The 16,137-nt window shown below is 36.7% G+C and overlaps 1 protein-coding gene across 1 annotated transcript in view; it reads left to right on the top strand.

Moving 5' to 3' along the window:
* The window catches only part of DICER1 (dicer 1, ribonuclease III), a 73,079-nt gene extending 67,664 nt beyond the window's left edge, over positions 1-5,415 (top strand). The window contains 1 exon segment of the mRNA XM_043989291.1: positions 929-5,415. Coding sequence (XP_043845226.1) covers positions 929-1,094 — 166 coding nt within the window. The 3' untranslated portion in view covers positions 1,095-5,415.
* Positions 5,416-16,137: the final 10,722 nt, after the last annotated feature.

Below are 16,137 nucleotides of genomic sequence, written 5' to 3' on the forward strand. Positions count from 1 at the left end.
AATTAGACTTTTTCATGTAGAGGCTCTATGGTTGAGTGAAAAGATCACCAAGCAAGAAAGTTAGAAGCCCCATGTGCTGATCCTGGCTCTGTCTTTATTAACCCTCTCTGTGGGCAAGTCATTCCTCCTCTCTGAGCCTGGGTTTTCCCATTTATAAAATTGGGATAATTACTTAGTACCACAGATTTGTTTCTAAGATTTAAAGCTACAGTGGCTTTTTAGGTGCTTATCTAGTGGATAATGAGGAAACTGAGACCCGGAGTAGTTAAGTAAGTTGCCTAAAATCTCACATATATAACAAAGAGAAGAGCCAAGCTAATTTTTAACTGGCTTTGATTTTATTGGATTTCTCTGAGGAAAATGCTTTGTTAAATTGTACCTGTTTATTTATAGATAGACAGATATAGCTAAACCCATAGAAACAGATATATCTAGATCTTTGATATAGTTACTCTGTATTATGAATTAGTAGCCCGAGTGAAGGGAAGAGGAAGTATCTGAGAAATTAAGCATATTTTGGGTACAAATGTATATAACTTAAATTGAGATTTTAAATGTAATGATTTTAAAAAATTGGTTTTAAGGGAAGTCATTTTAGAATGGTTAATTTAAGTATTAGTCACATTATCAGATGTGGGTTAAAGCCAAATCAGTCTTTGTCTTTGTTATCATAAACTTTTATAGTCACTAAAAAATCAGAATCAATAGTAATTTTATTTATAAGGGTTCTATCATTTTAACAGTCTCTACCTTGGTAATTTATATCTTCTAGTCTATTTACCCACAACACTTTTTACTTTTACCATTTTATGCTGAATTAAGGAACCAAGGCAAGGCTAAATAAATCTCTCTTTTGTGCAGTCTCCTTGGTGTCACATACAAGAAAATGTGATTGGGCCTCTCATTAGGAATGTTGGTTTTCTTTCAGCCCTGCAGAGAGAACCTATGATGGGAAGGTCCGAGTTACTGTGGAAGTAGTAGGAAAGGGAAAGTTTAAAGGTGTTGGCCGGAGCTACAGGATTGCCAAATCTGCAGCTGCGAGGAGAGCGCTACGAAGCCTCAAAGCAAATCAGCCTCAGGTTCCCAACAGCTGAGACGCCCACTTGGAAACAAAGAGCAAAACTGAGAATAAAACACATTTTTTAAAGAATTTTAAAGTTGATGTTGAGAGGAACAAATTGAAGACAGAATTTAAAGTTTGTTTGAAAACAGAGTAGTAGCAGAGTCAAACATTTTAACATGTATAAAAATGTTGGAACTAATGGTAGTTTTAGTCTTTTGCGCAAACACAATCTTGTCTTCTTTCCTCACTTCTGCTTTGCTTAATCACAAGAGTGCTTTAATGATGACATTGAGCAAGTCTCCAAAACCATTGTTGTCAGGTCTTGTCAGTGCAGCTTTGCTTAGTGTTAGAAGGCCAGGGAGCATACAACTAAAGCAGTTGCTAGATTTCTGTAGTGTGATCTTGAAATTCCTCCATCTGTGCACTAGTGCCAGTCATGAAACAGTTTATAAACCGTACTGAATGATATGGGATGAGAGAAAATAAGTGTGCCAGTCAGTATTGTCCTCTATTTCCATGTTATCTTAGTGTCAGATGACGTTCCCAATCATTATTGCACTTATTAGTTAGGGACAGATTTATAATTGAAATGGCTGGGCTGGCATACTGGTAGGATAAAATTTCAGTTTTCTGATGCCACATGATCTTGTATAGAAAAGGTTCTTGCCTTAAAAAGTAAAACCCTCATGGATGTGCTTTTTTTATTTCTAATCTTTTTAGAACAAATTTATTTTACATTCCCTGCATTTTGTCATATGTCGTATGATGAAGCAGCTCAATATTTACAATTCATTAATTAATGTAGCTGGATTATAATACTTTACCTTCATAGTGAACTTACATAAATTGTTTAAAGAGAAAACACAAAATATATGGTTAATCTATGGAATTTTTTGATGCCATAAATATAAGTGGTCTTTGGCTAAATCTTTAATTTCATTGAAAAATGCCAGCTAGATAGTTCTAATTAAGGGAATGTTTATGGGGGAAAATTTTGCCATGGAAGCCAAGCCGTTGCTCTAACAAAATAACCTTAGACATATCACACCTAAAATATGCTGCAGATTTTATAATTGATTGGTTACTTATTAAAAAAGAAAAAAACCAGAGCACCTTTACACTTAGACTTCTCATAGGAATTTCTTACTGTGCTTTTCACAATGTTGCATGCGTGTGTCACCTACCAAAGCTCTGCTGTTAAATGCCAGGAAAAGTTTGATGTTAGAGATAAACTGCCGTACTTGGAACACCTGTGATTTAGGTCATTGATTTAGAGAAACTAGCTCATTGTTGTTTCAGTCTATTTGGAAAAAAAAAAGCAAGAAAGAAAGAAAAAAGTTGCATTTGTAGGCTTTGGGCCTAAATTTCTTTGATTAGATTTGGTAGGCACTCTTCACTTAAATACCTCAGTTCTTTTATTTTTCTTTTGCATGCATTTTTTTTTCTGTTTGGTGCTATGTTTATGTATTATGCTTGAAATTTTAATTTTTTTTTGCACTGTAACTATAATACCTCTTAATTTACCTTTAAAAAGCTGTGGGTAAATTTTGTACTCCCACCAATATACCAGTAGAGGTTTGCTGCAATTTTGCTCCATTAATTATGCTTGAAGTTTGAGAAAGCTGAGCAGAGGTATTTGATGTTTTCCAGCACATCAATCTGAACTTGATGCTTCATGTAATGCTGTTTTTGATGTGTTAACTCACAATTGAATACTGTATTCCTTGCTTTTAACTGCTCCAGAGAACAACCCCTTTGTGCATGCACATGAAGAGAACTGTCAGCTCCAGCTTTCAAAAGAAGCCTAAGTGACAGGGGAGATTAAGCTTCTTGGAAATTAAGCTTATTTATTGGACTCAGATGTCTTAAAATTTAAATTGAGATTCTAAATTATTTAATGAATTTTAAGAACAAATTAATTTTAAGGAAAGTCATTTTAATGTGATTAAAAAAAATCTCAACCTAAGATGATATAGCATGCTAAAACCAAGTTGGTCTTGATCTGTATGTAAATTTTTACAGCTGCTAAAAATAAGGATTGATATTGATGTTATTTGCATTGGTTATATGTGGCAGTCATTTCAACAATCCCTTGGTAATTTATAAAATACCTGATGCCAAAAATTAAGGTTTTAGGATAATTTTAAAGAAATGAATAGAAACGTTAATTTTTAAACAAATGAATAGAAATTCCATTATCTCCTGGCACTAAGATCAAATGTTTTCAAAGTGACACGACATTGGAGAAAACATTCCTCAGTATCTTTTCTAACTTAAAAAAAAGATTAATAATCTCAGTTGATATTAAAACAAAATTAGGTCATAGGATTCTCAGGGGTTCAAATTTCCTGCTGCCATCAAAGTGTTTTATCAACAGCTATTCCATTTTTGTTGGGGGAAAAAGAGCTTAATTTAATTTGTATCTTGCCTTTCTGAAGCATTCAATGATCCCCTCGTTACTAGGTGAGACTATGACTTCGGTATCTGAAATAGGTATCTTGTGACTGCTAAACTATAGTTCCTGCTGCTGATATGTTTTTGATCCTGTAAATTTCTTCCTTAGTGTAACCTCATCGAAATGTTTTACATCCATCTAAGACAGATCACCCTATGTTGCCATGTAATAGAACTTTGTATTCCCTTCTGTTCACGTGTTTGCAGCGTTGAGCAGAAAATACTATTAAAGATCTGATAGTATGAAGAATAGTAAGTCATAGGAGACTGTTGCAACCAATCTTGAGAGAGGATCTGCACAGACTTCTTCTGAGAGGATTTTGTGGGGCTTAGTTGGCATGAACCTCCAAACATTTAAAATTTTTTCTTATTTCTATTATACTGTACTTTCAACAGTTCTAACTATGCTGCGTTTTTAATAGCTTTTTTTGCGCTGTTCTGTTCATGTAGCACAATTAAGCATTGCACTTGGTACCATGCTTTACCTCATTTCAAGGAAAATATGCTTAACAGAGAGGAAAAAATGTGGTTTGGCCTTGCTGCTGTTTTGATTTACTGAATTTGAAAAAGATAATTATAATGCCTGCAATGTGTCATATACTTGCACAACTTAAATAGGTCATTTGTAATGTCTGTGGCATTTTTACTGTTTGTGAAAATACAACAAAGATGTGTTAACAAAATTCTTAATTATGTTTTAAAATTGTTGGTTATATTTTTATTGTTATGTGAAGTGATTAAAATTAGAATGACCTCTGACACTCCTGTAATTATCTCTGAACAAACCAATATTTCACATACCTGGTGTACTGGACTGGCCTCTGAAAGAGTCAAGCGCCTGAAATAATACACCCTGTTTAAATATCAAGAAACTCCGGTTCTGTTTGTTCAGTTCATAACTGCTATTATTCACATAACAGCCTGTTCTTTCAGCATTGTTACTGGAAATTATGCTGTGACTTCAGAGTACAGAACATAATAGAAATTTAAGCCAACCACAGTACAGTCTCAGAACTCATTGAAAGGCCCAGCTGACTTAAGACTATGAATGCTGAGTTAAGGCTTCAGCTCCTTTTACATACAGACGGTGCCACCCAGCTGAGATCCTGAGACCTCTATTTACAGTATACATAAAATCCATCCCTCATGGGGCTTTCATATCTGCAGAAAGGAAATTCACTTGTCATATTTGTTACCTTATGAAGTGATTTTAAGTATGTTCAAATGTGTATATTTTTCAACCACTGATTAATTTTCAGGAATTTATTTCCAAATGAATTCCTTTATTTTATATTGTACATTAAGTGTTTTTAAGTAAGATATGCCATTTTAAGACGAAGACTATTAAAAATGAAAATCAAAATTGTGGTTACACCAGTAGCAATATGTTGGGAAATTTCCATTGCGGTAGGCCATTATATATTCCACTAGCAGTTAAAATGAAATTTTCAAAGGTAACTTGTAAATACATTTCAATCATTCGTTGTGTCGATTTTTTTCCCCAGCCCACTTCCATGGGCAGCAACCACAGACAATTTTAAATTGCTTTGTCAATGCACTCAATATTCACTGCAGCAGCAGGTTGTGTAGCAAAAAGCGCAAATGTTTTGTGAACAGGAATGGGAAATTGCAGGCTTTTTAAAATTGTAAATAGTTTTGATGTAAAAGATGGTTAAAATCAAGTAGAATTAATAACAAATATAATTTGATGGACAATAAAATATTTACCATCACATGCTGCAGCTGTCTCTAAGGGACATAAAATGTAATTCATTCATACTGTAATCATGCTGCAGAAATTTGCAGTCTGCACCTTATGGATCACAATTACCTTTAATAGTTTTTTTAATGTAATAATTGTAGCTGAGTATATCTCCAATAAAGTTATGGTCTGTTCACTTTGAGTCCTTTTATTTGTTTTATTGCAGCTCCTAAAATTTTCAAAATTGAAATGTTAGATTTTTATTATTTAAAGTGCGCACACTTTAAAAAAAATTAATGCAGACTCACCTTAATGGATAATTTTATGTCTAAAATTTACTTAAATTAGATGAGGGTAGGGTAAGGGGAAAAAATCATTTAGTGTCTACTCTGTGCTAGGCACTGCACTAAATGCTTTTACAGATATTTTCTCATTTGTTTTCTTATTTGATCTGTACAACAGCCCTGTAAGGTAAGTGCTATTAGTATTCCCATTTTTATATTTGAAGAAACTGAGGCAGAAATTGAATGACTTATCCAAGGTCACATAGCTTATTAGTGTCTGAACCTGGATTTGATCTCAAATCTTCCTGACTCTAGGCCTAGTGTTCTTTCTATTCTGCCACCTAATTACTTTTTTTTTTAAATGAGGCAATCGGGGTTAAGTGACTTGCCCAGGGTCACACAGCTAATAAGTGTTAAGTGTCTGAGGCCGGATTTGAACTCAGGTACTCCTGACTCCAGAGCCGGTGCTCTATCCACTGCACCACCTAGCTGTCCCTTTGCCACCTAATTACTAAATTTTCCTTCTTGAACCCTTGAAAGATGAAGTAATTTCAAATTATATGGTATATTGTAAGTTAAAAAATTAGAAGATCTACCTGGGGGCAGCTCGGTGGTGCAGTGGATAGAGCACCGGCCCTGGATTCAGGAGTACCTGAGTTCAAATCCGGCCTCAGTCACTTACTACTTACCAGCTGTGTGACCCTGGGCAAGTCACTTAACCCCAATTGCCTCATTAAAAAAAAAAAAAAAGATCTACCTGGTCTCTGCTCTTAATTTTGCCATCAACTGGCCATATGGCCTTCAACAAGCATTTTTATTAAGCACCTACTACATTCCAGGTGTTGTACTAAGTGCTGGGGTACAAATAAAGTCAAGGAGCTGACACTCTGATAGGGAAGACAATGTAGAAACAGTTGTGTACAAACAAGATATATACGGGATAAACTGAAGATCATCTCCAAGGGAAGACACACCAATTGAGGCCCAAGAAAGATTTCTTACAGAAGGTAGGATTTTAACTGAGACTTTAAGCCAGGAAATGGAGGTGAAAAGGGAGAGCATTCTAGGCAGGAGGAACAATGAAAATGACCTGAGTCAGGAGGGACAGTGTGTTGTTCAAGGAACAGCAAGGAGATTAGTGTACCTGGAATGGAGAATACGTGGAGGAGAATGAGGTTGAAGAAGACTGGAAAGGCAGGAAAGGGTCAAGTTATAAACCCCTTTCAAAACCAAAGAGTAGGTTTCATATTTGATCCTGGAGGAAATTAGGGAACCATTGGAGTTTAATTGTATAAGTGAGTAATGTCGTCAGGCCTATACTTTTTGAAGGTCACTTTGATAGGTGAATCAAGGATGAACTGGAGAGAAGGACCTTAGGCATAGAGGCCGACTAGAAGGCTATTCAAGTAGTCCATGTATGGACAAATCACCTAACTGTGGGTCCCAGTTTCCTTTTTTTTTCTTGTGGGGCAATGAGGGTTAAGTAACTTGTCCAGGGTCACACAGCTAGTAATCGTTGTTCCTTTAAAACAAGGTACTTAACTTGATTAATAACCTCTTACTATTTCTCTAACCTTAACCTACAATTCTAAATCTTTTCACTTAAAAAAATCTAATTTGCATATTTTGATACATGTTAATTATGGGATTTTCTTTTTTTTATTAATGGATTCAGTGAATTCAGTTACATTTCTGAGTAATCAAATGGAAGGCATTCTGCTTACAGATTTTTCAATTTCCACTTTACCATGAAGAAGATAAAGGAGGAATCCTTTATCTTGTCTTGCATGAATTTTGAAAAAAGGAAGAGGATGGAATCGGCAAGCTCTAAGCCCCATTAAGCTTTGCCTCAATTCCTGATAAAACTCTAGAATGTGTGATGAAAGGGGATGGCTGGTGATCAGTTAGAAAAAAAGCCTATAACCTCAAGGAGTCAGAATGGCTTCATAAAGAACAGATTATCTGTTATAGTCACATAAAGAAAAGGTTATTGTCTAGATCAGACTAGTCTCATTTTATCTTTTTCACAGGACTACTTGATGGATAGTTGAAGAGAGTGTTATGGATCGTTTTCCTAGATTTCAGCAAAACATTTGACAAAGAACAAGGTACAGAGATGTTGGTTATATCAAAGTAAGGTGGATTCAGGCATTGTTGAATGATTGGACCCAGTGAGTAATTAATGGATTGTGTGATAAAATAATGGGATTTGGCAGATACTTAAAGGCACCACCTGGAGATTAATCTAAACTGATTAAGTGAGAGTGATTGACTTTGTTGATTAGCCTACTTCACATTAATTAGATTGTAACCACACCTGGCAGGCCCTTAAGAAGCTATTGATCTCAGAAGCTAAGGACTTTGAACTCAACTCGGGACCACCTTCAAGTCCAGTGAACCAATGGATTTGGATGATGCTAACCAATCAACTTGAAGCAGCATGACCACCTATGCTCCAGACCTATAAAAAGCTTCCACACTCAGTTTGAGGGAGTCCATGGTTGAAGCAGGCTGGTGGTGGAGGACTTAAGGAAGAATCAGACCAAGCTGGAACTCTAGGCTAGCTAGGCCTTTTCATAACTTTCTGAACTCCACCTGTTCTCTTTTTACTAATGCCTAGTATGCTTTAATAAATGCTTAATGTCCAAAGACTGGTGCTAAAGCTTCTAATTTAAGGTGACCACACATTTAGATTTTAAACATCACAGTTGATATCAATATGGAACTGTAAGGGGGTAAAATTCTAGCTAGTCTGTCTAAAATATCTAATGAGTGGTCGCCAATAAATTATAAGCTGCAAGAGTTTAGACTTTTAAGCATTTATTAAGGAGAATAAGAATTTGGTGAAGAGAAAGAGAAAGGCCTAGATTCATCTATCTATTAAAGGGAGAGCGCATTTCTAGCTCCACTCTCCACCAGTGTCCTGATGAAAGAGAGTGAGAGCCAGCTTCACCCCCTCTTCCTCCCACAAGCAAACATCAGTTCCTGACACCAAAGAAAAGCCACGTCTTGCCCTCAGGCGCCTTCTCATGGCGGAGCTTTCCTATAGTAAGTCTCAAGCAGGTGGTGTAGTTCCAATTGTTACAGTCCCCCCTTTGTTTCTTCAAGAAACATGGGGTGTTTCCTCAATGAAACAGTCAAAAATAACAGAATATAATACCGTATGCTAGCAAACAATGTGTTAATAACAATATAGAAAAGAGAGAGAAAAGTTTTGTCCAGAGGGGACATGAACTGATGCTTTGACATTAGCCTATATATTACAAATGGTGTACGTAACAACAGAAAGGAATACAAATCAACAAAAGAAAACTATTCATTTAAAGTCTTTGAAAGTCTTTTTCTCATGGTTCTTGGGATGTCCTCTGGGTATAGTCATTGTAACGATTGGAATAACGCCACCTGCTAGAGATTTACTGTAGAAGAGTTTCACCCATGAAGCGAAGGTCTTTGAGGGCAAGACCAGGAGTCTTTTCTTTGGCGTGAGGAAGTGACGCAGGTAGTGGGAGGAGGAAGGAAGAGACTGGCGCTCAGTCTCGCTCTCTTTCCTCTGGACTCTGGTGGAGAGCAGAGCTAGAAATGTGCTCTCCCTTTAATAGATAGGAATCTAGGCCTTTTTCTCTCTCTTTACCAAATTCTTATTCTCCTTAATAAATGCTTAAAAGTCTAACTCTTGCTAAAGCTTATAATTTATTGGCGACCACTCATTAGATATTTTAGACGGTTTAGCTAGAATTTTAGCCCTTAACAGTCATGGAATGGAAGTCTTTTCAGGGGTTGATGTGTGGATGCTGGTAATCAGACAGGAAAATTTCCTACAAAATAGAGCTTAACACAACTTTAAAATAGTTTTGTCAATAATCAAATCAAACAATGAAGGTTCTCAAAAATGTCTAAGGAAATTCAGAATCTTAGTTGTTATACATGAAACATAAAACAAAAATTGAAACATTCTCTAAAACTTAATATTACTATAGTTCCCCCCTCTACCTTGTGGAGGGTAAATTGAAAAAACAGTTGCTGCTATATTAATTTTTTTAAAAATAATTTTTATCTTTGTTTCATCACTTTTTGCATCATCTGCCTAATTATCCTCATGCCATTATGAGAAATTAAAGAATCTAATATAATTGGTAACAGATGTCAAGGCCAAATCCAATACTGTATTATGACACCTGAGATAATTATGGGGATTACCATAAAAGAACAGAGAAATGATGGGATATGAGCATTCCCACACTTAAACAATATATACTGCTCATGCAGTATGCCAGGCTTAAAATAGGTGGATGGGATATACGTCCACACCACCTAACATTGGAGGAAACTGAGTCAGACTTAATCAGATGCATGGGATTGAGATGTCCATGGTATCAGGCATTTAGGAGGGGGCATAGAAGCCAGGTGTAAAATGAGATGGGTGGGATGAAAACTTCCAGCCATCTGTATAATATTGTGGGAAAAATTAAACCAAGAGAAACCAACCTCAACATTTGTCAAAAGCCATTCCCTTGGCCATACCTTGACTTCATGCATGTCTCCCCTCATGTGACAGTTCAGTGTCTGCTCTTGCATGTATTCCTCTTGTGATTGGATGGCATCTTGGCCAACTGGCATCTGGTAACTCAGAATGAAGGCAATTAATGTCTTAAATGATAAGTTCCCATAATCCAAGTCTCATATGGATTTAAAAATTGAGGATAATAAATGATCGCAAAAAATGTGAATGTACCTTGACTCAGAATATAATATACAATCATACAACAATTTCAAATAATACCTCTTTTTTTTACTAAGTATACAATTACTTTTGTGAAAAATTGGAACATACAAGTTAAAGCACAACACAAACTTAAACTTTTTTTTTGAAAAAAAACTTTTACAAATATTACCCTCTTTTTTTGAATATGTTTATCAAAAATAATACTTCTAGAATCAATTTACACTTGTCATGGCAACCAATTTGCCAGGGAAATGCTTTATAGAGTTCAATCAAATAATCGATTGAGAGAAAAAAAATAACAAAAACAAATAACTCAGAATATGGGGGCACAATACTCCAAGAATTAACATTGTATTATGAAATCAAAACCATCTTGCATTGTTTCAAAATTAGATAGATGAATGCATAGAAGAAAATACACATGGAAGAATAAAAGACAATGAAATTCAAACTAGGGAAATCTAAATGAATATAAATTTAACATTAATAAGAGTATTACAGGGGCAGCTAGGTGGCACAGGGGCAGCTAGGTGGTCCAGTGGATAGAGCACTGGCCCTGGATTCATGAGTACCTGAGTTCAAATCTAGTCTCAGACACTTAATACTTACTAGCTGTGTGCAAGTCACTTAACCCCAATTGCCTCACCTTAAAAAAAAAAATAAGCGTATTACAAAATATAAAGTTGATCACATGACTAAAAAGCTTTAACAAATATTTTCCTTTTTAAAAAAATGCTAAGTATAAAACACAACCTCAAAAGCATGAAAATTTCTATGAAAACAAACCCATACCATTAATTTAAAAATGTAGATGTAATAGCATAGAAATCCTAACCACTGAACTGACATTATTTCTCTGAGTGAATTTAGAACACTTTTGATTCCTGTAAAATCCCCAGTACTCATATTAATACCTTGCTGCTTACTTCTACATTTCTGTAAAATATGTCTTCTTGAAATATGATTGTCATTTTTATTCAGCTTAAGTTTGTCTTCTTTAACCCCTCTATTTGTCAGTCCTTTCATAATATAAATGCTTTATAAAGTTACTAATTAAAGACAAAAGCAGGTTAAGAAAATTATGAACAAAATGAATATATCTGGAATTTAAAGGGTTTTCTAAGGTTGGTTTGGGAGAACCACAGCAGGTCAAGTCAGAATCACAGCCAGGCTGGGGAAAGGCTGAGCCTGACTGCTCTGGTAACTGAGAACCTGCAAATGCAAGTAGAGAAAGCTGTGCATGCACAAGATCAGGTCTCTATTCCCTGGCAGGAGGATTAAGGGGCTTGGCCATGGGAGGAGTAGAAGGTGGCACCAGAGGATGGGGAGGAGGTGGGGTCCCTAGAGGAGGGGAGGGGACCACCTCTCCCATGAGGTGCACAGCCAGGGAATCGAACTCAGGCCTGATTTCCCCTTCTTCCCCCCCCCCCCTTTCTAGGGGATTAAAGGCTTCTAGAGGCTGGGTCATTGCCTCCAGGCATGCAAAATTAGAACAGCAATTAGTGTTAGAATTTGGAAAAGCTGCAGGAGTCAGAGGTTTCTCTGAAAAGACATGGTTGGGTGGGGGGGGATATTTATATTCCCTTGTGTGAGCACCTTGCTGGCTCTTCTAACAAAAATAAAAATAAAATAGAAAATCCACAAAAACAAAGCACTAACATGATCTTATCCCCCATTTGTCTGGTTAAACAGACTAAAATCAGAAATAGGGTACTTAGGGAGTTGAAAAAGCCCATTTGAAAATTTAAAAGGAAAATAGCTGGTACTTTAGCAGTACTTCAGATTTAAAGGGACAGGGTAGGGGAAATTTCTTACCCAACCAGAAGATCAGAAGATTGAAGTTCAGCTTTCCTCTTCGTGGTCAGCCATCTGTAAGGGGGTAAAATTCTAGCTAGTCTGTCTAAAAATCTAATGAGTGGTCGACAATAAATTATAAGCTTTTGCAAGTTTAGACTTTTAAGCATTTATTAAGGAGAATAAGAATTTGTTAAAGAGAGAGAGAAAGGCCTAGATTCATCAATCTATCAAAGGGAGAGTGCATTTCTAGCTCCACTCTCCACCAGCGTCCTGACAAAAGAGAGTGAGAGAGCCAGCCTCACCCCCTCTTCCTCCCACAAGCAAATGTCACTTCCTGACACCAAAGAAAAGCTGCATGGTCTTGTCCTCAGAGGCCTTCTCCTCATGGTGGAGCTTTCCTACAGTAAGTCTCCAGCAGGTGGCAGTGTTCCAATCGTTACAGAAGGGTTTTTTTGGAGCTATTGCCCTTAAGGATCTGGTGCTTGGCCCAGGATTTATTAATATTTTGATCAATTCAATAATGAAGGCTTACATGGCATGTCTATCAGATTTGTGAATGATACAAAGCTAGGAGGGATGTCTATAACACTGGATACAGAGGATTCCAAAAAGCCTCTGACTAGACTTGGACCAAATCTAGTCAGAGGAAATGTAATAAGGATAAACATCAAGTCTCACACTTTGGCTTAAAAAATCAACTTCACAAGTACAAGATGAAGTTTTAGACATAAATATCTGCTTGATAAAAGAAAAAAAAACCACCAGCTCCCTATGAATCAGAGCTGTCCAGAAATAGGATAAGCTGCCTCACAAGGCAATAAGCTACCCTTCACTAGGGGTTTTAAAGCATAGGCTACATGACCACTTGCAGGTATTTTAAAGGGTATTCTTGGACAACTAGGTTGCACTGAATGATCTCTGAGATCTCTTTAGTCCTTGAAAAATGATTTGTTAAATTTGTGTAGTTGATAATTACTTGGCTTATAGGAGCAGTAAATACTGGTATCCAGAGAGAGTAATAATGCTCATTTGAAATTATTTCAAATTTCTCAGTCTTATGAGGTGGGTAAAAATGTATTCCCATTTTTTAGATGAAACTGAGGCTTAGACAGGTTAAACATCAGAACAGGTTTATTTATTTTTTTTTTTCAGAACAGGTTTAAAACTTAGGTTTTGTGACTCTAAGCCCTCTTTTCACTATGCCAGACTTGAGGCCCAGATTAATGAAGTAAAACTTAACTGTGATGCAAATCATAAAAATCACCTCCCACTAAGTATTTCATAAGGTAAGCTGACACTTTAAAATCACTTTGTACGGGGCACCTAGGTGGCGCAGTGGATAAAGCACTGGCCCTGGAACACTTACTAGCTGTGTGACCCTGGGCAAGTCACTTAACCCCCATTGCCTCTCAAAAAAATAAATAAATAAAAATAAAATAAAATCACTTTGTAGGGTAAGGATTCAGCACCAGGTCTATGATCCTGCATCTGATGTAAAGATCTCTAGTCAGATCTTCCAAGTCACTGTTCTACTGCTTAATTAAACTGCATGATCTTAGAACTGTTACCTGCCTCATGGACCTCAGTTTCCTTCTCTATAAAGTGAGGATGTTGGACTTTGGTAGTTTCTAAGGTTCCTTTAAGATCCATATTTTCTGATGTAAGATCACTCGAATTATTAACGGCAAAGCCAGAATTCATCCTAGATTGTTTGGCTTTTCAAGTCAATTGCATTTTCTATTACTCCACCCTGATTTTTCCTCATCAACTTGTGAAGAAATAAACCTTTAAGGGATATAGAATTGCAAGTTGTTAAGTGAATGACTATTTGTCCCATTACTAAGCAACTTTAGTTGTCATGACCCTGTGACAAAAAATGCTGAATCTAATGTGATATAGTTATCCCTTATTTGTATACTTTCTTGTTTTGCTTGTTTCTTTTTGTTTTTGTGTTTTGTTTTGGTTTGTTTTAGGTTTAGTTTGTTTTTTTGTTTTGGGTTTTTTTGAAACAAACAGAATGAAGTGACTTGCCTAGGGTAACAACACAGCCAGTAAGTGTCTAAGGCCAGATTTGACCTCAGGTCCTCCTGATTCCAGGACAGGTGCCCTAAGGCAAGTCCTCTATATGCAGTCACAGTACATTTCCCTCTTTCATGAATCTTCGTTGTTGTTCAGTCCTCAGTTGTGTCTAACCTTCATAACCCCATGGACCATACATGGGTTTTTCTTGGCAAAGATACTGGAGTGGTTTGCCATTTCCTTCTCCAGTGGCATTTTTATTTTTTTTAGCCAAGGGAAATAACATATACCACAGATGTCTCCAGCTCAACATACCTAAAACAGAACTCATTATCTTCCCCTCTCAAATCCAAACTTCTTCCAAACTCCCCAATTTCTATTGAAGTTACCTTTGTTCTTTTTTCTTTTTCTTTTTCTTTTTTTTGTGAGGCAATTGGGGTTAAGTGACTTGCCCAGGAACACACAGCTAGTAAGTGTCAATGTTCTGAGACCGTATTTGAACTCAGGTCCTCCTGAATCCAGGGGCAGTGCTCTATCCACTGGGCCACCTAGCTGCCTCTTTTGTTGTTGTTGGGTTTTTGTTTTTTTTGCCTTTGTTCTTTTAATCTTCCAGGCTTCTAACTTTAGCCTTATCCTTCACTTCTAACGTTCCTTTACCCCATATAGCTAAATAGCTGCTAAATCTTGCTATTTCTGCCACTCCAACATATCTTACATCTGACCCCTTTTCTATGCTTACACAGCTTCTACTTCAGGCTCCCATCACCTCTTGCCTAGAACAATTTCAGTGTGGCCCTAATTGGTTTCCCAGTCTCAAGTATCCCTACTTCAATCCATCTTCCATATAGCTACCAAAGTGATCTTCAGTGTACATTTGACCATCTACTATCCTACTCAATCAACACCACTGGCTCTCCTTGTACCCTAGGATAAAATATGAACTCCTATGTCTAGCTTTTTTTTTTTTAGTGAGGCAATTGGGGTTAAGTGACTTGCCCAGGGTCACACAGCTAGTAAGTGTTAAGTGTCTGAGGCCAGATTTGAACTCAGGTACTCCTGACTTCAGGGCCAGTGCTCTATCCACTGCGCCACCTAGCTGCCCCCTATGTTTAGCTTTTAAAGCCCTTCACAAACTGGCCTCAACCCATCTTTCCAACTTAATTATCCGTTATTCACTTTCCCACACATTACAATCCAATCAAATTGGTCTCCCTTTTACTCACATAAGGCAAACACTGTACTTTTTCTATGGCTTTGTAGTGCTCATCCTCTATGCCTGGAATCCACTCCCTTCTCACCTCCATGTCACAAAATCCCTCTCTTCAAAACCTCATTCAAGTAGCACCTTCTCCACAAAGCCTTTCCTGCTGCCTCCAACTGTTGGTCCCTTCTCTCCCTAATTACTTTGTATTTATATTTGTATTTATTCTGTATAGACTTCTACACATATATGCTGTATTCACCCAACAGGTTATAACCAGCATGAAAGCAGGAATTATTTCAATCAATTAATCAATCAATAAACATTTATGGGGTCATGTGGAGTTGAACACAACTGAAAAACAGCTAAACAACAACAAACCTCAAAGAGTGTAAATTCAAATATATGTAACCACTTCAAGGGATTCATTACTCTCCCTCATTGGGACCTAGCTGTAGGGACAAGTATTGGGTTTGTAATCAAAGGATCTAGATTCAAAACTAAACATCCCTTTTACCACTTGTATGATTTTGGGCAAGTCACTTACATGCTCTGGAAGTTAATTTCCTTATTTGTAAAATGCTAGCATTGTATTAGATGATCTCAAGGTCCCTGTCAGCTCTAAATGTTATGAGCCTGTAAGCTGTATTTTCTAATACACTCCTGACCTATGTGCAAGTCTTTAGTTTTCCAGTCTGTCCAATGGGTAGATACTTTATGGAGTTATAAAGCTTAATGCTTGTGCTATAAGAAATGACAAACAAGATGATTTCAGAAAGGCCTGGAAAGACTTGTATGAACTGATGTATAGTGAAGAGAGCAGATCCAAGAGAACATTCATTGTTTACAGAGACAGCAATATTGGTTGATGAAGAACTGGGAAAGACATAACTA

The sequence above is a fragment of the Dromiciops gliroides genome, chromosome 2, assembly GCF_019393635.1.
Source record: "Dromiciops gliroides isolate mDroGli1 chromosome 2, mDroGli1.pri, whole genome shotgun sequence".
NCBI lineage: Eukaryota > Metazoa > Chordata > Mammalia > Microbiotheria > Microbiotheriidae > Dromiciops > Dromiciops gliroides.